The sequence below is a fragment of the Echeneis naucrates genome, chromosome 5 (assembly GCF_900963305.1).
Source record: "Echeneis naucrates chromosome 5, fEcheNa1.1, whole genome shotgun sequence".
NCBI classification, from domain to species: domain Eukaryota; kingdom Metazoa; phylum Chordata; class Actinopteri; order Carangiformes; family Echeneidae; genus Echeneis; species Echeneis naucrates.
Window position 1 is genome coordinate 2,794,222 of NC_042515.1, and position 23,285 is coordinate 2,817,506.

General features: G+C 42.4%; 3 protein-coding genes across 8 annotated transcripts; all 3 read right to left on the bottom strand.

Annotated features, from left to right (window-relative positions):
* Nucleotides 1–84: 84 nt before the first annotated feature.
* On the bottom strand, nucleotides 85–3,275 carry rpp14 (ribonuclease P/MRP 14 subunit). 2 transcript variants are annotated; one of them, XM_029503163.1, is made up of 6 exons: nucleotides 3,187–3,275; nucleotides 2,252–2,408; nucleotides 1,871–1,955; nucleotides 1,406–1,482; nucleotides 1,184–1,262; nucleotides 816–1,013 (listed from the first exon to the last, which is right to left on the bottom strand). In XM_029503163.1, the coding sequence occupies exons 2-6, from the start codon at nucleotides 2,341–2,343 to the stop codon at nucleotides 957–959; spliced, it is 390 nt and encodes a 129-aa protein (XP_029359023.1). In that variant the 5' UTR covers nucleotides 2,344–2,408; nucleotides 3,187–3,275; the 3' UTR covers nucleotides 816–956. The 2 variants fall into 2 exon arrangements, with proteins under 2 accessions (XP_029359022.1, XP_029359023.1); XM_029503162.1 differs by lacking the exons at nucleotides 1,406–1,482; nucleotides 1,871–1,955; nucleotides 2,252–2,408; nucleotides 3,187–3,275 and having other exon boundaries at nucleotides 85–1,013.
* Nucleotides 3,276–3,403: 128 nt separating this feature from the next.
* Nucleotides 3,404–8,788, bottom strand: LOC115044231 (abhydrolase domain containing 6, acylglycerol lipase). 5 transcript variants are annotated; one of them, XM_029503156.1, is made up of 9 exons: nucleotides 8,676–8,788; nucleotides 7,689–7,817; nucleotides 6,140–6,299; nucleotides 5,675–5,788; nucleotides 5,248–5,380; nucleotides 5,009–5,166; nucleotides 4,834–4,888; nucleotides 4,248–4,348; nucleotides 3,404–3,999 (listed from the first exon to the last, which is right to left on the bottom strand). In XM_029503156.1, exons 2-9 carry the CDS (start codon nucleotides 7,805–7,807, stop codon nucleotides 3,820–3,822), a joined length of 1,020 nt encoding a protein of 339 aa, XP_029359016.1. In that variant the 5' UTR covers nucleotides 7,808–7,817; nucleotides 8,676–8,788; the 3' UTR covers nucleotides 3,404–3,819. The 5 variants fall into 5 exon arrangements, with proteins under 5 accessions (XP_029359016.1, XP_029359020.1, XP_029359017.1 ...); XM_029503160.1 differs by having other exon boundaries at nucleotides 7,689–7,809; nucleotides 8,641–8,756; XM_029503157.1 differs by having other exon boundaries at nucleotides 8,641–8,736.
* A 1,394-nt stretch (nucleotides 8,789–10,182) lies between these two features.
* Nucleotides 10,183–22,429, bottom strand: lmcd1 (LIM and cysteine-rich domains 1). The gene is made up of 8 exons (XM_029502618.1): nucleotides 22,048–22,429; nucleotides 21,689–21,869; nucleotides 17,057–17,148; nucleotides 16,655–16,910; nucleotides 13,487–13,636; nucleotides 13,140–13,391; nucleotides 12,390–12,608; nucleotides 10,183–12,224 (listed from the first exon to the last, which is right to left on the bottom strand). Exons 2-8 carry the CDS (start codon nucleotides 21,713–21,715, stop codon nucleotides 12,114–12,116), a joined length of 1,107 nt encoding a protein of 368 aa, XP_029358478.1. The 5' UTR covers nucleotides 21,716–21,869; nucleotides 22,048–22,429; the 3' UTR covers nucleotides 10,183–12,113.
* Nucleotides 22,430–23,285: the final 856 nt, after the last annotated feature.

Genomic DNA, 23,285 nt, shown 5'->3' on the forward strand with positions numbered 1-23,285 from the left:
ACTCCAAGAAAAATACAACAACCATCGAGAATTATACAGTTAAAGCGGTGAATCCCATTTCAGAGTACATAAATGGACTGAAGAAAATCTGCAGATGATTTTATTTCCCACAAAGACACACACCAAAAACAATAATAATAATAAATCACATGCTAAACAAAATACAGAGCAGAGACAACAAAGAACATAAACTCAAAGTTAAATCATGAACTGACTACGCGTCCAAAAGCAATTCTCCATCTCGCAGTTCAAATGCATCATTAAAAAGCAAAAAAACAAAAACAAATACTAATAAATACATTTCAGCATGAAATAAACATGTAGCAATCTCCAATGACTAGAAAGGCTGCTGCAAACTTAACATGGCATCACTGCACAGTGTGAGCTGCACCACGTCATCTGATCTGGCTGCTGTGACCTCTGACCTCTGCCATTATCTCCTGTCACATCTTTTTCTGCTGATCCTCAGGCATCATCACCATCACCTCCCCCGCCATCACTACTTTGTCCTTGACCGAGCACGTAACAGTGATCAAGGCAAATGACATCTTGATCTTGAAGACCTCGGCTTCAGCCAGCACCTCCTCACCGACATAAAGTGGTGCTGGGTAACGGATCTCCTGATGCAGGAAGACGCAGCCGGGGCCGGGCATCTTTGTACCGAGCACAGCAGAAATCAGGCCATTGATCAGGACACCGTGGACGATGGGCGCCTCAAAGGAAGTGGTGCTGGCGTAGGCCGGGTCCAGGTGCAGGGGATTGGTGTCGCCCGTCAGCTTGGCGAACAGCTCCACATCGTGGGACGTGAAGGCTTTGGTAAGAGATGCTCGCTGACCAATGTGGAGGAGCCGGAAGAAGGGAGGAGCTGCTGCAAGGGAAGTGATGCAGAGCCTGGGTTTGTTCAAGACACTCTTCCATATGAAATTCATCTTGTAGAAAACCATGTCCCGCCTCCTTCAGTCCAGCTGCAACTCTCGGCTGTTTCCTGTCAGGGCCAGCAGGAAGGGAGACACCTGAAGATGATGAGAGAAACTGTTGAGGTTTACCGTTGAACTCGGGTCACGTTTGTGTAATTTAATAGAACTTTTGGCCATTAACATACTAAGTGTCTCATCTCATATAAGATCTATGACTTATCAAACCACTTTCTAATCTTAAATTAACCAAATTATGGATTTCTGACCTGTAACACCCTGAAGGCACAGGCCTGGTTCTGGTAAGAGCCCAGCAGAGTCAGGGAGCTCCACAGCTTCACCAAACCACTGAAAACAAACAGCCACACATCAACAAAAACATCTGTTCTTATTCAATGACTTAGAGCAGGTATTTCCAACAAGAAAATGACCCAAGAGTGAGAGTTTGTTCTAATCCTGCTGATGTTGACCTCAGGGAGAGTAAAACTCACCGGCTATAAACACGCAGAAAAGCAGTGAGGGTGTCTGCATCGTACTTCAACACATCAAAGTTCAGAGCTGCACCCACCTGTCAAACATGTAAAATATATGATAAATAAAGTAAATATTTAAAAACAAAAAATTCTAAGTCTGCATTGGGGCTGTTATTCTGTCTGGCCACAACTTCCTCTTTTTAACTCCAGCTAAGGTGTGTCAAATCCAAACACTAGTTCAATTCAGCTGCAGCTAACTTGCTGCTAACACAACACACTGAGAAATAAAGACAGGTGTCTCAGAGAACACTGTAGGACTGCAGACTTGCCTAAAGGCCTCCCATACACTGAGGCAGATGGATCAAGAAGAGCAGCAACACTTAAGACTTACAGAAATTACTCAACTATGAAAACTGCTTTTGTGTATTTTCTGTTGTTGACAGTGATCACACCACCATGTTCAGCTGTGGTTCTTAATCTCACCTCTCCATACAAGCTCTTTAGACCTGTGATGATGAACTGCTTCAATTCAACTGCACTCAGCCTGGTGGACTCATTCTCCAGGACACTAAAACACACACCATTGAAATATAATTTGAGATGAATGTAATGGAACAATAAATGCACAATGATACGATGACACTATGAAAATGTTGCTGCTAAAGTAGTGAGGACACTTTCAGCTATAAAGAAAAGGCAGTTTTTAACTCAGAATCAGTATTTTGTTATCACTAAGAGCACCAGTTCTCTTCAGTACACCTGCACATAGCTCTTCATTTAGTTAGCAGACAGGTTGTTCCATCATCCTGGATTTACTCTGCCTCAGTGTCTCCATCTCTCTGTGGCAGGGCAGGACAGACTTACAGGCAGACCTTCATGTAGTGGTACGGCGAGGCGTTCTTTAACACGACCCGTTGGTAAACAGGAGATTCGTCCTTCTGGTCAGCAGGTTTCATGATATTTGAGCATCAGTGACTTGGCCACCTTCGAGTGATGAGCAGCAGGTCACACACCTCTGAAGCTAAGAGATGCAGGAAAAGATCAGGCAGGTCTGTAATTTTACACAAACTCTTTGGCCCCACAGAAGGACCTGCTCAAACAAGTCTATCATGACAGCGTGTCTGCTGATTAGAACGTGATTGCAACTTTAATACATAAAAAAAAGCATAATTTAAATTAATATGGTGGTTTATGTCTAAATGTGACCGTTATCTGATTCCAATTCACTTTATTTGTACGTCACATTATGAAAACAGCAAGACTGCCAAAGTGCTGCTCAAAAAATAAAATACAGCAAAACAGAAACCAGAACCAAATAAAAATCAGCGACTCAAATAGAAAGTTAACACCCAACTCCTGCTGGAAGTGGATCAACACCGCCCTTCTCAAAGTGACAGGCCAGTAATCAACATCTGATACAGATACAACAAACAACTATTTATTTAACCCACTCTTATTTCCCAGTGTGGGATTTCATTTACAATATCTACATATTTTGTTTTGTTTTTTGTATTTGCAGGAAATTAACGGATTTCCCTTCCTGAGATAAATAAAGCAAATGACCCAGTTTTGCTGGTTTGTGGCACCTTTAAACACAATGTCACCGTGTTGTCGTTGTTGTGGTCGAACTGCAGTCAGCAGTCAGACACATGGTGTTAGCACCAGAGGCTAAAGTGGCTAACAGGAGATCACACAACGACATCACGCAGCTGCTGCACTGTGTGCTCCACACAACTAACGACGAACAGCGTGGTGTTTCCTCTGAGGGTGACCGATAAAAGCGACAGTGTTTTACTCACCAGCAGCAGAAAAACGGAGAAATGTCCGAGTTAGCTACAACATCGCGCTTCCTATCGAACGGGATCCGCGCATGCGCAATATGCGTGGTGCGTTCGCGTGTGCGTGTGTAAAGTGGGATTTTTCACAAACAAGAAGACTCAAGGTGGAACTGAACTATCTGCTGATTAAAAAAATAATAATAATAATCAAGGTCCAAGTTGTCAATTAATCAACCAGTCAAACAAAAATTCGTTTAATTCTGCAGCTCGTTGACAATCTTTGTACAGAACTGTTGTAATAACTTCATTTATCAACCTTTTTTACTTTCTAGGCAAACATATAAGATAAAAATCACACAGCTCATTCAGTTATAACGTTTTACATTAAATATGAGCTCAGGTCCTTGCAGAAGACTTAAGACACAAACATATTTTAATAACGTGGAATGCTTTCATTCAACATCTCTACAGAAAGAAATGTCCAGTTGTGGTAAGTGTAATTTTTGTGCGTTGGTTTAACCGTCCTGCATGTAAACACTGCTGTAGAAAAGTCTGAGAATAAAATTTAAAACAGAATCATCGTGGCCAATCATCCTCCTCTCCTTCATCATTCATCATAAGGTCAGGTGGCAGGGTCCAGTGCAAACGTTTACTTCAAGAACGCTTTTTAGCATCATCTCCATTCAAATTCTGTGCAGACAAGAAGTCTAAGATGAGTTTTGCAGCTTTTCTGGGTCGCTCCAACACTACAGAGTGACCGCAGTCATCCAGCAGGTCGACCTGGCAGCTCGGCAGCGCCGCCTGCAGCACTCCTGCCCCCGAAACATCCAGCACCTGAGAGAGGAGACAGGCTCTGATGCAGCTCACCTTCTTTGTCATGATTTTTAGATAAATTATTAGTCCAGACTTAAATATGTTAAAGGATAAATCCAACTGACATTGGTGTCCTGACCATTTTTCTTCTGATGCCGCCGTGAAGTTGTTGTGGTTATCAACAAAGCTTACATTGGATGAATTGTGATAAAATTTGGAATAGACAGAAATAAACCTGGTAAATGACCAAATGGCTGCGATTTATCTACCTGGTCGTTCTTCCCCCAGATGACCTGCACAGGTGCTGTGATCAGGTGAAGGTTCTCCTGCAGCGAGTGACGAGACTTCTCTCCGATGAGCTCCAAGAAAACTGAAACAAAAAAAAGCATTTAATTCATTTTAGAAAACAAAACATTTTCCAGAAAAAGCAGGGATGTGCATCTCCACTGTGCCGATTCCACCAAGAAAACAGCTGAGTTAGATCATGGTCACCACCATCTGCTGCATTTATCACCGTTTGATCAACACTCATCCACAGTTTTCCCAATTTATAAAACATACCAGGAAAAGGGGAGGATTATTCAGCTGCTGCAGAACTTGTTCAGTTTAACTGAGCCAGCACAGCAGAGCAGGAACCCAGCGTGGGGGGTTTATTATTTTTGAAAAGGTAAACTGACAGCAGTCTGAGTGCTGAGTATGACATGGCACTGATGATTTACTGATTGAGCTGGTTCTACACAAATGGATATCACAAACAGTAAAACAAAGCTGAAGCAGATCAGGCTGGTTCTCAATACTCTATTATTGACCCATAATAAAGGAGGAAGACGAAGAGCAGTGACTTCACTGACTCACGTTCTCTGTAGAAGCCATTGTTGGGGATCCTGTTGTCCAGAAGACCCTTCATGACCTGAAACACACACACACACACACACACAGCAAATGAATGCTGTGTATCAAAGAACAGCGATGTGTGAAGCCTTGAAAGAGTCCTAATCTGGATTGGAGACCCTGAATCTCAGTCCTGTACCTGCTGGGGGAGGTTGAGGGGGCGGTGGCAGCACAGCCTCAGCATGTTCTCCAGCTCCTGACAGGTGGAGGGAATCAGAGGAATCGACTCCGGCTCTTGATTCTTCTCCATCTCCCTCAGCTGGCTGATGAACTGGGAGTCTGTGGGATAAACCAGACCTGCAGGACGGAGAGGAAGAGGATGAGGAGGCCACGTCACGTCTTAAGGTTGGGGGCGGCTCCCCCGGCTGCTGGATTTACCTGCAGGGCACACCAAGCTGACGCCAGACAGCTGAGCAGAGTGAGAGGCAGCGTAGACCCCTGCGACGTTCCCACCCATCGATGTGCCGACCAGGTGGAAGGGTCGTTTATCCAGACCGATGCTCTGCACAAACTGCAGACAGAGAAGAGTCACCTCTCTGTGCTCAGGATCTCAGGGAGCTGCACGACCTGCGACCTTTGTGTTCTGACTTAATGAACTGATATTGGACCTGTGATTTAGTTTTAAAGATGTATTTTTAAATGCCTGTCAGAATGAGGCAAGCTGTTGCCTACTGTGTTCAGTGTTTATGCTAAGCTGAGCTATTTTAGCTTCTCAATAACTTCACCCCCCTCTGTTTTTTTTGTTTGTTTTTTTTTGACATTTTCCAACTAACGTCTGCCTTCCCTGAACCGTGTAGGCACAGACCTGGTGGATCCGGCCAACCTGGCCAGAGATGCTGTAGTCCTCAGCACAGGTGCGGCTCGTCCCTTCATGTCCCGGCATATCCAAACAGACCACATGCTGGCTCCTGGGGAGATACTGCAGCAGAAAACAAACACATCCAAGACTGACAGAAATGAGAGAGCACAACATGATCGCAACACTGAAAAAGTGAGAAAATATAATGGAGTGCATGTGTGTTGGCGTTTGTCTGTACAGTCACTGTTCTGTCCGTGTTTATTTTTAAAGCACATTTGGGCCTTTTTATGTCATTATTGGGAAATGACATGGCTGGCGGTCTCACTGACCACTTTTTCGTTCCATCCATTCATTAATCTCTCTTCACCTTCACTCTCGTCCTTCTTCGGTGTGTCTGCTTGCACACATTTCTGAGTGTCATTGTGTTTCTTAGTTTTGAGTCGGGCTTGACATCATGTTTGTATACGTTACCTGGATGAGGGGCAGCCACATGTCCTTGCTGGCGGAGAAGCCATGGAGCAGCAGCAGTGACGGCGCGGCGCCTCCTGGTGTCCCGCGGCTGGAATAACAGTAGCGGTAACTTCCACTGTGAGCGTAGCGGACCACCATTCCCAGTTTACAGCGCCAGTACCTGAGCAGGATTACAACAGCAACACAAGTTCTGTTGGCAGCCCAGAGGATGCAAAATTTAATACACACCCAAACAGTAAGCTGCTGTATCTGATGTTAGTCTGAAAAGATGCAACATCTGTGCATCGCCCCCTTCAGCAAATCCCTCTGAAGTATTACAGACTACATCCTTTACATCTTCAACATCACCTTTGCTTCACATTGGGCTCAAAATTATTCATTAGCTGATTGTGTTTTGGTGGTCAAAGGTCAAAGTCGCTGTGAGATCACAAAACACGGCTTTGACCTAGTGGGAATTTTTTCAAAATGGAGGAACTGAGGTCAGTGTCAAGGTCAAGTTCAATGTGACCTCAAACACACAAGAATTCACAGGGCATTTTCATTTTTTTTTATTTCACCAGTGTGAGTGCACAAGGTACAGTGGAATGACATAAATAAACTTGCCTTGCCGTAATATTAAACAGGAAAATAATGATGACGATATAACAAACCTATCACTGTGTCTGAACATAGATGTGCATTGTGTTGGCAGGCCTTGGGATTCTGCACTACACTTCATCAAGAGATCACGTTTATAATTCCAGACTTTTTGAGTCTGCGTGTTCACGATGATGTGAAGCTGAAGGAAGAGTCAGCTTTCTTTATTTATGTTGCTCAAATTGTTGAATTGAAAGCCCAAAATATTGTGAATACGTGTTCATCCGCTGCACAAAATGTTTTGGTATATTTCTCTGATTGTAGTCAAGTCAAGCGTCCTTGTGTCCGTGTCCCTGTTAGTCATATTGTCACCACATTTTAATTTTATCTTGTGTAAATATTTCAGTCACTTTAAACTTACATGAGTTACAAAGCTGCTGATAAAACTGTTGCATGACAGTGACTCAGCTCTGTGTGTGTTTTACAACCCAGACAAAGTCCATCAGACAAAGTCACAGTATTAACAGTCCTCCTTCATAAGAAGGAGCGCACCAGGCGACGCATTAGTCAGGGATTCACCACCAAACACTTGACCTTTGTGTGATGCAGGGTTTGGTTTGGTTTATATAATGGCCTGTAAAATGAGCAATACACTTTTTACAAAAAAAAAAAAAAAAAAAAATCCCTCTCAAGTACTTTTGTTGTTTCTACTCTTTGTCCGGTATTACTAAATTAAGAAATAGAAATGTATCTTTAACAAGTAGATCCAGGTAACTAACTTTGATGACATCAGTCATTTTTATGTTATTTAAAAAGTCAGATCTGTCAGTTAATTATGCTAATAAAGCCAACAGTTGTTTGTGAATTCATATATTCCTGTCTCCAGCTAAAAGCAGCAGCATTCCTGGTACCGATCCATTTACTGAGATTTATTAGATCGAAGCAATCAGAAGGCGAGTGTGAGTGTTTTTACCAGTTGTAGGCTTTGAGGAGGACTCCAGGCCAGAAGATGAAGGAGGTGATGAAGGCGACGATGGGAACAAGCACAACGCCTCCAGCCAACATTACTGATCTGGTAACACTGAGCTCCATGACTGCACTCCTTCCCAAACAAACACACAAACAAACACACAAACATCTTAATCTCAGTTCGCTTTCTGAATTGTAGAAGCTGATTTTTCACTCCAGGCTGACTAACTGCTGTTGCTTGTTGTTTACAAGTTTCTAGTGACATGTAGGAATTTTATACAAATAAGTTCATTTATCAGTGTCTATAAAACTCTATAAATGATATTTATCAAACTCCTTATAGGGTTTTATATGAATGACACAAATTATATTAATATCTCGATTTGAACCATTTATGGGGAGTAAACATTTTTGAAACATCCCAGAACAATTCAACAACATTTCATAAATCATTTTATAAATTCATTTTTTAAACTGTATACATATAATGCATATGCAGTAAATATTCAGGAAACTGGATCCTGACGTCAGAATATTGTCTCTGTTTCCAAGCTCAACAATGAACTTGAATAATTTATGAAGAAGATCGTGACACACAAAAGGAAATTAAAGGACTTTAAAACTGTTGATATCAAATTAAAAGTTGGTAATCATCAGCTGCATAGAGAAAATGTAGATTTTATATGAAATCAACGACGGAGGAATTCATCAGAGCCAAAACTGTGTTCGGTTTCCTGTTCGTTTAAAAGAAGTTATTTTACATTTTATTCTGAAGGCCCTCAGGAATAGATTTTATTTCTCAGACATTTTTTGGGGGGTTTTGGACTCTTTAAGCTTCTTTTCGACCGAGTTTGTTGGACACAGCGTGAACACAACACGGACACAGCAGCAGGTTACATAAACACAACACAACACAACACAACACAATCAGACCAGTATGAGCAGGTTATTATCACCTGGACCGGGACCGGGACCGGGACCGGGACCGTACCTGACCGGCTGCTCTTCAGTCTGCCCTCGTCTGCCCTCCTCCTCCTCCTCCTCTTCTTCTTCCTCTTCCTCTTTATCCTCCTCTTCCTCTTCTTCTGTCACCCAAATTACACAACACACACTTTGATCCGCATTTAAAGGGGAAGCACAAAGGCAGCGCAGTGCTGCGTTCAGGGAGTGCAGGACATTCATGTGAGGGCAGAAACAGCCCACAGGGGGGCGCCACCTGCCTCTGGCCACATTTACACAACTTTCCTGGGACCCATGTTTATTTATGGGAACAGTCTGACAGCACATCTCTGATCTGAGATGATTAGATGATGAGGGATTATTTTTGAATGGTGATTAATAGTTTATAACATTGAAAGAAAAAACAACAACAACAACAGCTAGAATATATAATTTCTGTTTTTCCCAGTTTTCTGACCGTAAACTCATCATCTCTGTGCTTTTGACAGTCAGATAACAAGTAATCTAAATTAAACTGGAGTTTCAGGAAGTAATGAAGGCATGCACACTAAATAATCAATTAACCGATGAAGACAACATGAGAGTTGCTTTAATGTCACAGAGAATTCCTTTAAGGTGGCAGATGATGTTTAATAAAATGATGACAGCTTTGCCTTACTTTCTTCTATTTTATGTTTTGGCCTCCATTCACTTGAGCTTTGCTCTTCTTGCATATGCAGCCTTGTATAGTCAGAAAATTAAATCATTAAATTATCTGATTAAGTTCAAAACAGCAACAAAGCAGCAGTTTTTCTAAGTTTTTCTAATTCATTCGCTAAACGTCATTTATCTCTGTGGATATGAAAGTTTCCACAGAATGCCAGCCAGGATGTGACTCTCACATTTTTATTTATAAAAAGAAACAAGACAATTTAAAACAGTGAACTCATTCAGACCGAAGTGTGACATCATCAGAGGAAGTAAAGGATGAGTCTTACAGATGGACTGTAAATCCTCCTCCATGATGCAAGCTGCTATTAAAGTCCATCACACTCAAACCAAATAGGTTTGTCTCAGTTTGGGACTAAAAATATCCTTTTCTGGATTTTCTTTCATGCTTCAGGAAACAACTGTCAGACAGTCAGCTGGCGCAACTGCCCAGGAACGCTGTCTGAGGAACCGCAGGAATACTTCACATTCCTGCAGGTAGTAGGTCAGTGTGCGCGCTCACACACACACACACACACACACTGCTGGATGGATTCAGATGAAGTGTGATCTTAACCTGGATCTTAATCTTTAGCCAAAGTTACAAGTGAAATCTTTCAATGCAACTTTGATTTACACAATTAAATCTCGTCACAGTTGGTCTTTATTGTTCTTGAAATGGAAACGCCGTCCTTAATTGTTAATCATTTTGTTTTGTTGGCTGTAATTCAACATGGAAAAAAAAAATTACCTTATTTCAAGTCAAGACACACAAAGTAAAAACTATTCAACATCTGCGGTATTCATTTGATACCTTCTCTTTGGAATGATGACCAAAAACAGGATTTCATTCAGAAGTAGCTTTTATTCTCAGCCAATCAGCTTTGAAAACATAATTTCACACTATTCCAGCGGAGAGACAACGTTGATGCGAGAACAAAAAACATATCCCGGTGTGGGCTTATCACCACAAGTGAAGACATCCTGACCTCAAATTTTACTTTTAAAAAGTGGTTTCTGGAAATGCACCGTTTCTCTGGATAATTCCAGTTCATGTGTAGAAAAAGCAGTGCGAAGCTCAAAATCGGGGGAGGATACGGGCTTCATCAGATAGAGCACAAATCTGAAGTTTATCAGTTCGTGTTTGGGATTTTTTTGGAGCTAAATTGTTAACCAATAAACATCATCCACAAAAGAGCCCAGATCCTCACTGCAGACATGGTGGACTGCCAGAGCTTTGCAGATAGAAGTGACAATAAAAGCAGACAGCCTCATATCTACCAGAGAATGTGGTGAATGAGACGTTTCAGCTACAGCCCTCCCAAACTGTAAACACCAAGTCCTGATTACAACCAGGAAAATCTAAATATCAGATCTAGGACACCTGAAAACCAAACAAACCAGCACAGCACATATCAGACAAAGACGTCCGCAATCAGACCTAAAGTTAACAGATACAGTGTTGTGTTGTCATTCTCACACACACAACAGTCTGTATAATGTTTCACTGATGTGAAGAGTGTCATTAACATGGGAATCTTCCTTTTATGGCATAAACACAGCCGTCATAAAATAAGTCTGCTTCAGTTAGCTGCAGTTTATTATTATTTTAATTCCTCCTTGTCAATTGTTAGTAACTAATGAATCTAAAAACAGAAAATGGACTTCACGCAGCACATTTTCAGAAATCTGTGTGTGTCACCTCAAATAGAAAGAAAGCAGCATCATCTCTTGAGCTTGGCAAAGTTCCTCTTCTCATCCAATTTTCATGCTAAGCTAGGCTAAACAGCTCATTAAATAGATTCACAGAGATGAAACAACTATCAGTACAGTTACTAAAATCTATTCTGGCACAGATTAATTATACTGACGAGTATTGTCTATAAACTATTATTATGCAATTAGCGTTTCCCGAGCAGCAATCCATTAAAAATGCTGAAATAAAGCTTTTAGCTTCATTAACTAAAGGAAGTCTAAGGCCATCTTTTTTCTCCAACACCGCCCTCCCTTCTATGATACACAGATTCATCTTTTTTAAAAACATCCTTTTTAGTCAGAATACAAAACAGGAATACAACTCGCATAAAGCAGCAGAAAAAGATCGACGCTCATTAATGTGACAGAGCTTTAAAGCAAATGAATGCTGCAGCTTCACTGAGCTAACAGGTCAGCAAAATTAAATTTTCGTTCCACAGTCTGACAGCTGGTGGATATTAAACGCTGAGGATTGAAATCTAGAAAGAAAATGAAGTTCAGCAGAAATTCAGAGTGCTGTTAACTGCTAATTAGTTCTATGCCTCTTTCAGCTTTCCAGTTGTCTGTTAACACATAAGATTGTTTTTCTGCCTGAAGTAAATATGAAGTAAAACACAGATTACATTAAATGGCAGCTCTGGGCTTCCATACTCTGAGCTGCTCGGGCTGAAACATCTGGCTCACTTCACTTGTCAGAACTTTAAGTGCTAATAAATCAACAAACTGGGACTTTAAGTACTTTAAGCTCTTTTGTGTCAACTAAAAATTTCATTAAGTACTCGAGACACCAGGAGGCTCAGCCAGATAAATCTCTGAGCTCTTCAGCGTCGGATGAACGTCTGAAGTAGTTTAAATACAAATATATCAACCGGAAAATTCTGACTACTTGTTCTTTAATGTGTATTTATTACTTATTTCTTTCATATAAAACAAGTCAGCTAACCGTAGAAAATGAGGATGTAATTTACTGTATCTGACCCTGTAACGCTCCTTTTCTAAAACTGAGCACCGTGTTGTGTTTGGTGTCTCAGTGCTGGCACGGTGTTTCCAGGCTTTGTCCGCACTTCCAGCAGCAATAGTGATGATGGTGCCACGTCTGTCCGTCCTTCGCCGTGTGAAAAGACTGGCAGAAGATCAGCTGGAGGATAAGAAAAGGCGGGGAGGTGACATTGCAGAGCTTTAATAAACTAAATGTGGCCTTACACAGATTAGGAGTCATGTGGTATATTGTGCTGTATCGTACAGGATGGTTGCTCTGCCAACACATTACATCACGCTCCTCTGTCTGATGATGTCATCTCACCTCATCGCAGCCCAAGCAGCGCGGCCGAACCGTCTCACAGTAGTGTCGTCCGCACATCAGCTTCTGATTGGACCAGAAGTAGACCAGGTCCACCAATCCCTGGCCACACTCTGAGCACACGAAGCAGGTGGGATGCCACAGGGCGTCGTGGTAACCTGCACGCTCAGCATACACAGCTGGTCTCTCCTTGTCCACCTCACCGTGGCAACCAGTACACCGCTTGAAGAGAGAGAAGATACAACAATTGAAAGCCATTCCCAGGTTTCTGCATCAGAGACACCTTTGGTTCAGATGTTCTGGGTGGGAAACCTTAAAATGAGGCATTTAGGGGGCAACTTTCAGCGTTACACAATCTGGTAGGAATGTGATAAGCAAAAGCAACTTCTTTGGCTCAGGGAGCGAGTGTTGGCCGGTGTGGGGAATCTGTCAGGGGATAGAATGAAGTGGTCTAAAATCCTTTTCAGAAATAGAAGGTGCCTATTTATATCCAATCCATTTCAACATTTATGATATTAGTATTGATACAGATGGGTCCATTTCTGTGTATTCATTCTTGTCAATACTGATTTTCTAAAATCAGTATTGGACCGTGTCTGTCGAACAGAAGAAACCAAATGTTCATATGGTGACATACTTGGTCTTCCTGCTGTTTTGTCAAGTGTTTGGTTTTTTGTTTTTTGGATTTAAATGGGGGCTTTTCAATAATGTAATTTATACAAGCTGGATTACCAGAATTTAAATGTCACTCACATATTCGGCCTTCACGCTGTTGTCTGTGCCGTTGGTGGAACCAGTCGGAGGGGAGATGCTGCTGTCGGTCATGCTGTGGTTCTGCTGCTCTGGTGCATCCTTCTTCTCGCTGTTGCTGCGATCCTTGGCTTCCTTCGCTGTCCTCTGAATGGCTGCGTCCCTCAGAGCGCCACCCTCGCCAGGTAAGGCCACCTCCCCGACCCCAAGCACTTCCTGTTTGTAGTGCTTCACAAACAGCAGCATGGAGGAAATCTGCCAGAAGATGTTGGAGAAGGCGAAGATCAGACTTTTCCTTCTCATGCAGATTATTCATTGTTTGCGGGGGGGCTGAAAACAGAGTACTCTACCTCCTCCTCACTGGCCAGGCTCTGACACCTCATGGGGTCCTGATCGTAGGCCGGGAGCTGGCTGAGGAGCTGCCTGCGCCGCTCCAACGCTCCATCAGTCCCTGAGACTGGACGCTGATTTTCCGGGATTAGCTCCATGTACTGCATGGCCTGGGGGGGCGGGCAGGTTGGTGTGAGCTCCACTTAAAACACCAACCGGCTGAGAATTAGCAGAAATGTTCTGCAGAAAATAATTTTGCCCTCAGATCCTCGATGAGTGCTCTCAAACACTCCTAAAGCTGAAGCAGTCCGATATTTTGTCTCATCGACCTACACTGGCCACTCATGGATGACCAACCCAGTTCTAACAGGTCTGTGGAGGTGAACTAGTCGGTTGTCTATTTCTAAAGATGCAAAATCACAAAAACTGCTAATACATTTTATGAAATTCTTTCACTCCCCCCCAAAAAAAATTAAAAATAAAAATGTAGTCTGTGAAGAAACTCCAACGAGCATTTATTGTTCTGCTAAACTGAGACTGGGTTGATTGGAACAAAGATTTTTTTTACAAAAGTTCAAGAGGATATTTTACTTTATTGACTTTAATGACAAAATTGTGTTTAACTGTATTTTTTTGTGAAGTCCCTCCAGTTCGGATGTGGAGGAGACAGTGATGAGTTCCAGCATTAAAGGCATCAAAATATTGAAAAATTCAAGTCACTAATTCCGCCTTCTGGATCTGCACCATCTATTTGAACTCAGCTCCACCAACATTGCATTCCTCTGTGAATGTGGTCTGGCATCACTATCCCTGCAAACAAGACCACCACAGTCCAGACTGTTCTGGTCTGGTTCCCCGATTATGGAACCAGCTCCTGAATCATGTCAGAGCAGGAAGCTTTTGGAGACAACACACTCTCATAAAACCCCCAAAAACGGGTCTACGTGGCGCTTTTGGTGCATTTCCACGTACAACCTCCTGCACTCATCTTTAGATGTGGAGGTTCATAAGACCTTTAAACAAAGACCCCTCATTGTGAGTTTGGATAAAAGAGCCGATAACTGTAAATGTAAATTTAAGGGGAGAATAATCAACTAAACAAAACTAATCTTGGAATGTGTTGCTTTTTTTTTTTTTTTTTTGGCGCCGTTCTAACGGCAGCCTGCAGCCGCAGCTCCTCTCGTGTTTCCTGTAAACTTGTTAATTTGTTGGTTCGCTCTTTTCTTGTTGTTGTTTTTTTTTTTCTGTTCAATCACAACCTTTCTGTTAAAGTTGTTTGGTTTCTCTCCTACTTTTCCTACTTTTTGTGACTTGGAGGATCGCCGCCGGCAGTTGTGGCAGTTGGCTGCGCTGTGTGGACCCGCGCTGTTGCCTGGAGACGGGCCTGTGGTCCCGCGGGAGCTGCGGAGGCGACGCCGGGGCTGCAGGTCCGGAGCGAAACGGAGGGAAAAAGAAGGAGAAGACACAAACCGGCGGTCCCAGCGATCATAACGGGGAACGTGAGGTCTTTGGGGAACAAGACGGACGAACTGGCAGCTTGTGAAGACCCAGAGGGAATACCGTGACTCAGTGAAACATGGCCGCAGCGTTGAGGTCCCAGGTTACAGTTTGGTACGGGGAGACAGAGCCTTTTCCAAATGTCATGAAGGAACGTCTCTATAACCCAGACATCAAACTGCAGGCTGCAGGAATGCGCCCTGTTATTTACCAAAGAAGTTCACGTCCACCATTGTTATCACTGTTTACATCCCCCCGCCTGTGACGTCATCAGCTCCACCGCTGCCAAACTACTGACTGAACACCCAGATGCATTCATGTTATATATTTTATTCCCTTTGTGTAATGCTGCTGTTACACTGCAGTTTCCCAGTCTGGGATAAATAAAGTATCTATCTATCTATCTATTTTGTTGTTTGTTGTCCCTTGAAAGTATGAAGGTAAACAGGATCTTCCTGTGAAGACTGAATTTCAGTAAAACATCATAACACGACTTCTGCTGTTAGCTGGCAGCTAAATGGTTTCTATGTGTTGTGCTGAGAAACACAACATTACACTTTGGAGGTTGTGCTTGCTGTGTTTTGTGGTTGTTTGTCAGCAGATACTTAATTTTCACATTTTTTTGTGTTTGAGGAATTACAATTCCAGCAACTCATCATTCGCTTTAAAGTGAATAAATGAGAAAAAATTCTTGTCAAATTGCAGGACGAGCTTTTCCAGAAAACACGGATTTGTTATTGCTTGCCTCCCTCTCCTGTGGCTGGACGCCAAACTTCAGCTCCAGAGAAAACGCTGACACAGCTCCCTTTCTGCCGTCATCACCTCTCGGTCCAGGTGTTGTCAGGCGACCGCAGTGACTAACAGACCGGACGTGTTCGCAGCACGGAGAAGCAGACGTGCTGAGGAAACATCTGCAGTGCAGCCACAGTGTTGGGTCTGTCTCTGCGGGTCCGACCACAGTCATGTCCCCCACAAAACTGCAGCGCTCAGTAATCACTGCCATCATCATAATTATAGGCTGACAGATCTGAGACATAGTTGGGCCCGTTCTAATGAAAACCACACAGCCGAGACAGAAACTGAGCTGAACTGAACTGAACCCTGTAAACAAGAGCAAACTAAACACTGCTGCATCTTGTTATGGACTTCAAAACAACTGAAATAATGCAGGAATGTGTCCTGTTCAATGGTTATTTATTTACATATGTTAAAGTTTTTCTGTTTGGTTTTTACTCATTACTTCTTTTTGATATGTATATTAATTCAACAGCTGATCTAATCTCAAATGGTCATTAATATTATGTATCTTACTTTAGTAATCTATCTTTTTATTTTTACCTTATAACTTTTGTTGTGTCTTCACTGCAAATTTTGTTTCTAAATTAACAATAGCGTTTCCCCAGTTCCTCTTTTAATTTACTTCTTCTTTCATTGTTTTTTATCACCTTTATTCTCAGAAGCTTCTTGAAAAATAAAGACAGATTGATTGATCCACTGATAAAAGCTAAAAGTTTGAGGAATTATTACTGATATTTAATTTTAAACAGAGAACAAAATCATTTTGCACAATTAGAGTCAATGAAATCAAATAGGTTTTTATGAAAGATGGGGTTTAAATTGTGAGTTTATGCAAAAGCTGATTTATTTTCTGTGGTTGCTTTGCATTTTTAAAAATAAATCTTTGTTCTCACCAGTTTCTGGTTGAGGCCAGCCGGTGCCCAGTCGTAGGTCGTGGTGTTGAAGGTCGGGTCTTTGCGTGAGACCACTGGATTCGTCACAATCATACGGTTTCTCTTGTACATGCGAAGGCCGCCGCCTCCTTTAACCTTTGCTGTCAAATGGGAGCAGGGGGAGTCTGAGAGCAGGCGTCCCATCAGATGGTCGTCCTCCAGATCACCTCCAGGAGCGTGGGCAACTGTGCTGCTGCCACAGGCCACACAGGCCTTCCTGCACAGAGAAAAGACAATACTGTAAAATCAGATCCCATCAGAAACACAGAAACCAGAGGCATGCTTCATTTAGTTTCACTCCTGTTTTTCTTTTTAAAGTGGAAATAAATCATCTTAATAAAGGGGCTTAATAAGGGGTTGTACCTCCAAGAATGTGGCTGAAATCCAGAGCAGCTCTCTTTACACATGAGACACGCTGCTGCTCCTGGACCTCCTGCGCTCTGCTTCACAGATATCTGAGAGGAGAAAACATAATCATGATGTACTTCTGCTGTATGCTCAAAAGTGGGAGTAACAAAGGTCAGAGGTCAAAGCAGAAACCTGAAATTTTAGGTGTGCCAAAGAGCTCAGCGTTTCCTCTGTACCACGAACACACACTGAAATTTGGTTCCTGACATAGTTTCTCAAACACTCACACATCCACCAAAGGCACACTTCCTCCAGTCGGTTTCAGGAAAGTTCTCAGTCTTTAAATTAGAGCTGCTGTTTTGAAGGGAGGAAGAGAAGGTAGTTAACACTCACACAGACGTAAAGTGTATGAGCTCACCTGATCCACCCAGTGATGTCATCCGTACTGACTAATCCTCCAGAGTTTTATCTGTGAACCAAACATTCATTTCTCATCTCCTCCTCCTCCTCTTTCATGATTCTCACTCGTCGAATTCACTCCTCTCCTCGTGTCCTCACCGTTCCCTTCCATGAACATTATCTCAGAGGCCTTTGGTATTTTCTTTTCTAATGAAACTGTCATTTTTGGCTGTGAGAGTTGGAAAACTGCGCTACAAGTTCCTTCCTCTGAAACCAGATCAGGTCTCTTTGTATAATAATGACAAAGGGGGTTGGATCCATAACGGATAAGAAATAATTCATCAATTTTTGTTAAAGGTTCAGGCTTAAGTTTAATACCTAAACGGCCTGAAGCCTTTTCCATCTCCTCCACAGGGTGTGTGCGTTTGTCTGAATGAAATGAATGAAAAAAAAAAAAAAAAAAAAAAAAAAAAAATATATATATATATATATATATATATGCTCTTTTGGTTAAAAAAAATAAAAATAAAAAAAATAAATAAAAACAACATGGCGACAGCCGAATTACAAACTCCAGGCTTCAAAACAGCCAATGACCAATGCTGCAGCATGTTACTACTTAGTGCGTGTGTGTGGGGAAAAAAGATATTGCGGATGACAATGTTTTTAAAACCTCTGGTATGAAACCTGATGACTGTTCTGCTAAAACAACCTCCTGACAGACGAGGTGTCCACCTGTCCGTCTGTCAGCAGGTATCAACACACCCATCTCTACCAAGGGTGACATTCAAACGCCCAACCTGCTGTATATTTATAGAGCACCATGATGAACTACAAAATCGGTCGCTACAACAGCCTTCACTGGTTTTGGTATTTGCTGCACAGATTTGCTCCCATTGGGGTCAAACTCTGACCTCTGGCTTGAAGAGCTCAAGGTGTTGGATGGGGCTTGAGGTTCCACGCCAGGCAGCCAATCCCCTCCATGCCTAATCAGGAGAGCCATATTTTTATAGACGTAGTTTGGGAGACAATAAACACTGTCGTGATCAGGAGTCTGTTGACTAATGCCCTGCAGCCTGATAGAAAATCTTCTGGACAGGGGCGTCCACATACTTCTGGCAAACACAGGAGGAAGCTCCAGCCAGTTGTGTTACTGATATGCCTATTAGTGGGTTCGATTGACAGAGAGGACAGATTAGTCATTGTGACAGATGAGTGTGTTTGGAGGTGTGAAGCGTGATCAGCCCGTGTTGAAAAGGTCACGGCGTTGACGGCTGAAATAGAAACAGCTGAAGGAGAACATCCCTGCGGAATACACCGACTCACACAGTGTGTGGGTTTATTGTTATGTTGCTGGACTAACACCAGCACTGAATGGCACCCACTTTAAAACTAAACTAAAACAGGAAGTGCTAATGAGATTTACATCCAAGGCAACAACTTGTCCACTTTAAGTGAAGCCCAGTTTATCTAAAAAGGGATTTGTTTACTGGTTTTGGTCAGTGACACATGATGTGACTCAAAACTTCCTCCAGATAACTGAACAGAGCTGACAGGATGCAGCTAATGGTTTGTCTTGGTTGTGGAAAATAGAAACAACTTCTTTCCAAAGTGACATCACTAAAGTTTTCGCACAGTAGGAGACCTTTAATTTTACATCCATTATAAATATAAAATAATAAGGAGTGCTAACGGTGTGAAGAGAGGAGCTTTTCTCAGAAGATATGAGTCTTAAAGACATTCGGCAGCTCGTTCCACCATCAGAGAAACACAGACCAGGACAGTCTGGATCTTGATTGTCCTGTTTTCAGGGATGGTGATGTCAGATTCATTCAGTTTCTTAGATTGACTCAGTCTCCCAGAATCTCACCAGCAGACAAGCTGCCTGACCGTCTCACATCCAGAGTCCTGGTTTAGGTGAAGGTTTGGTACATTGTGGTTTTGGTTCATTACTAATAAAAACTCTGCGTCTGAAGTCACTGTGAACTATTTCTGTATTAAAGCAGACCTGGTCTTTCAAAAACCTGAACCATATAAATGTTTAACAGGATTGTGTCATTATGTGTGTACATTTTATGGATATGTTCAGTATCAGGCTGTATTTTCTCAACATGCAAACTGGAATAACTTCAGAGAGGCTCCCTACGTGTCAGGCAACACATTCAAAATGAGTTTTATGAGACACATGATTGTTTTAATACCTCCCTCTGCTTCGAAATGCTGAGAAAGCGTAAAATTTGAATAGGCGTAGGCAGAAATCTCATGATTACTTACATTTACATTTACTAGGATAAAAGTAAGATGAAAAACAAATTATGTCTAAAATTTGATCAACTTTCACCAAAAGACCAAAAGAGCAAAATTAGACAAGTAAAGATCTCATCAGCTCTTACTGACAAAGGTCAGTCAGTCCATCAGACTTATGCTGAACTGGTCTCTTACAAGCTGCTCTGCCTCAAAGTTTCATTGGAGCCCAACTAGAAAAGCATTTTTTCAGAAAGAGGGAAACGTGCAGCAGATCTATATTTGGGATTCAGATAAGACGAGCATGTTGTTGGTGGATCGGACTCAGTTCAGCCTCACTGAGTAACTCCAAACATGTCAGCTATGTGAAGGGGAAACTGCAGGAAACGCGCTGAGATAAGAGGCTGGAGGTCAAAGGCAGTTGAGTCAACCTGATGTAGTTAAACATCTTGAGTCTGAACTCAGACCTCTGACTAATGGCATCAGTTCCTGTTTTTTTCCATTCAAATCAGAAAAGGCAGGAGAGTAAACAAACAGGTTATCAGAGAAGTAAATAAATATTTATATATTTTTGACTAGATATGATGTATGTTTTCAAATCATCAATTAAAAATGTATTTATCAAAAAAGTTTTGTATTTATATGATGAAACGCGCCTTAGATATTTATTGATTTTAAAATTCAGAATAACTTGGCATCCGTTGGCTGGCATAGTACAAAAATGTGTGTGTGTGTGTGTGTGTGTGTGTGTGTGTGTGTGTGTGTGTGTGTGTGTGTGTGTGTGTGTGTGTGTGTGTGTTGGGGGTTATTTCTATCCTGCTGATGGCAGATTTTCCATCTCCGGAGTATAAAGTGGGACAAGGGGCTCAAAGCCGGACAGGTGACACTGATCCGTCAGGTTATCTGCCTCCGACTGAGGTGACCTCTGGACAGAGAACCAGAGGGGGGATGAGGAGGGATCTCTGGGAGACAGATCCATCCTCATCGCGTGCCAGACCAGAATCCAGCAGGCGGATCAGGTCCTAATGATCCTGGATTTCCACCGACTGAATTAGAAATGGAATAAAATGAGCTTCACCCTAATTTTACACCTTAGAAACAGAAAAAAAAAGGATGATTGAAAACTTTGCTTGGTAAAAATTATTCGCTCTTCTCCAAAGTTGTTCATCAGGAAGGTCTTTCCTTTCCTGCTGTGACCCGTTAAAATATAAGTGCTGCCATCAGACAGTGGAGGGAAAAAGGGATAACTCAGTGATCACTCAGGAGAGTTCATTTACTGAGAGCTGCTTCAATAGAGACCTGATACTGACACACAGATAACTGCCATGTTCACGTTTAACTCTCATTTATTTGGGAACTTCACACAAAAGCCTCGAAGAGAAGCCGAAGAGAGCTCATTTAACTATAAGTCTTCAGTGTCATTGTCCATGATTTATGAATCCTGTTGTTTTGAAAAGTGTAAAAGCTCTTTAAGTTGAGTTCATGTTTGGACTTTCTCTTTTTGAACGGAGTGAAATCTCTTAGGTGTATTAAAAGCGCACTAGATATTTATATTTAAGTACATCTGTACTCCTGGGTTACATTTTTCAGTATTTTCCAAAAATAAAAAGCTCATCTGGGCCTGAATTTATCGTTTCCTGTTGGCTGAACACAATCATTCATCCATTCATACATTCAATCAGTCAAGGTTGTCACGTAGAAATGTTGTTCCCACAGCCTGAGTGTCGACTGATGTTGACCCTTTGAACATTTTTGTTTTGGCAAACATAAGACAGAAGAAATGAATCACCATCAAAAGAAACAAAAGGCTACCTGTGTCAGACGATCAGGTTCTCTGTCTTCTGCAAATTAATCGGCATTAAAGTTCACTGAACTCACTTTGTTCAAGTCAGGTGTTTCTCCAGATCTGCATCAGTCTACATCACTCCAAACCCTCTGACCTTTGACCTCCAAAGGTCATGAATAAGCCTTCCAGCTGTAGATGTGTAAATGTTTCTGTCCTACCTTGGCCATGGCGGCACTCACGTCCATGTTGTCCGGCGTCTGTCGGCTCCTCGGCTGTCTCTGCCTCTGCTCCACCAGAACAATGGGCCTTTAAATTCCTCTCCTGTCGGCCCCACTTCCTCAGTCCCCGCCCACCGCTCGCTCCTGCTGCCGCTCTGCTCCGCTGGCTCTCCACAGCTCACTGAAAATTACCCATCCAGACTTTCATCTCATTCCTTCTGAGCAACATCAGCTTCTCCTCTTAACTTTAAAATCTCTAAAATCTCACTGCTGAATCTTTTGTTGTTGTTGTTGTTGTTCACCCCTTGGCTTGGTCCTACTCAGGTTTCCCTTTTTAAAGTCCAAACAACAAAACTCACCTTTCTCGTCCTCGGCTGCAGACTCCCTCCCCTCTCCTCTTCTCCGTCTCAGTCCTTTTTCCTCTTCTCTCTTGCTTTCTCTTTTTGCCAGCCCTCCTTCTCCTCCCTCTGCAACATGAACTGAGCAGGTTTCTGCACCAACACGCTGCTGAGGGGAAACTTTATTTGTCTCCCAGCACTTTCTGCCTCACAGCGAAAACAGCAGCTGGGGAGGGATTTTACTCTGTTTTGTTAAATTCAACAGGTACCTGCAGCTGTGGATAAAACAGCAGCTGCACTGTTGAGTGTTGTTGAGTGAGTGTCTGATCCAGGACAGATCAGACTTTTAGGTCACTCCTAGTCTTGGACTACCTGGAGCAACGAGGCCTGACTGAACTGTTTGTGTTTTTAATCTGAGACAAAGACAGAGAAAGCCCTGAGGGATTCCCTGCTCACACCCAGCCAGCCAATCAGAGTGAGTATGAATAACTTCTCAGCCAATGGGAGCACCAGAGAGTCCTCCTCCTCCTCCTCCTCTCATTCTGCAGAGTGGCTCAGAAGAATGTAGACCACAATGCCAGGCTGGGCCAAACCGGGCTGAACTCAGCCGGGCAGGGTGTCCTACAGATTCTGACCCAGGCAGATCCAGGTCTATGGGGATCCACGCTGAGCCCGCTGAGACCAAGCCAAACAGGGATAATTAAACGAAGTGGGTCTCAACACAGCCAGGTTGGGCTGGACAAAGAGCTGACTGAGGACTGACTCCCTGTCACGATAGATCCAAACCACATCATCAGTCTGCACACAAATATTTATCGTTAATATTAAACACCAGCCAGAGGTGTTTCCTCACCAGGGGTGGACAGGAAAGAAGTACATTTACTTGAGTAATGTACTTAAGTACCACTTCTGAGTATCTGTACTTTACTTGGGTATTATTTTTGAAGATACTTTTACTTTCTCTTCTCTACATTTGAAGGACAAATATTGTACTTTTTACTGCACTACATTTCTATTGATGCTCTCGTTACTCGCTACTTTTGTGCTGGTCTAACTTTACTGTTCATTGTTTTTAAATTGTAATTGTTGTTGTAACACACACACCTCTGTGTGTGTTCCAGCTAAGAATATGACTACGATGTATAATCCTCATCCTACCTGGATTATTTGTCCACAACGATCGGCTCATTCTTCATTATACATCGCGGCCGTATTATTACCTGAACACACTTTAGCTTGTATCCAGAGTTTGGATGTCT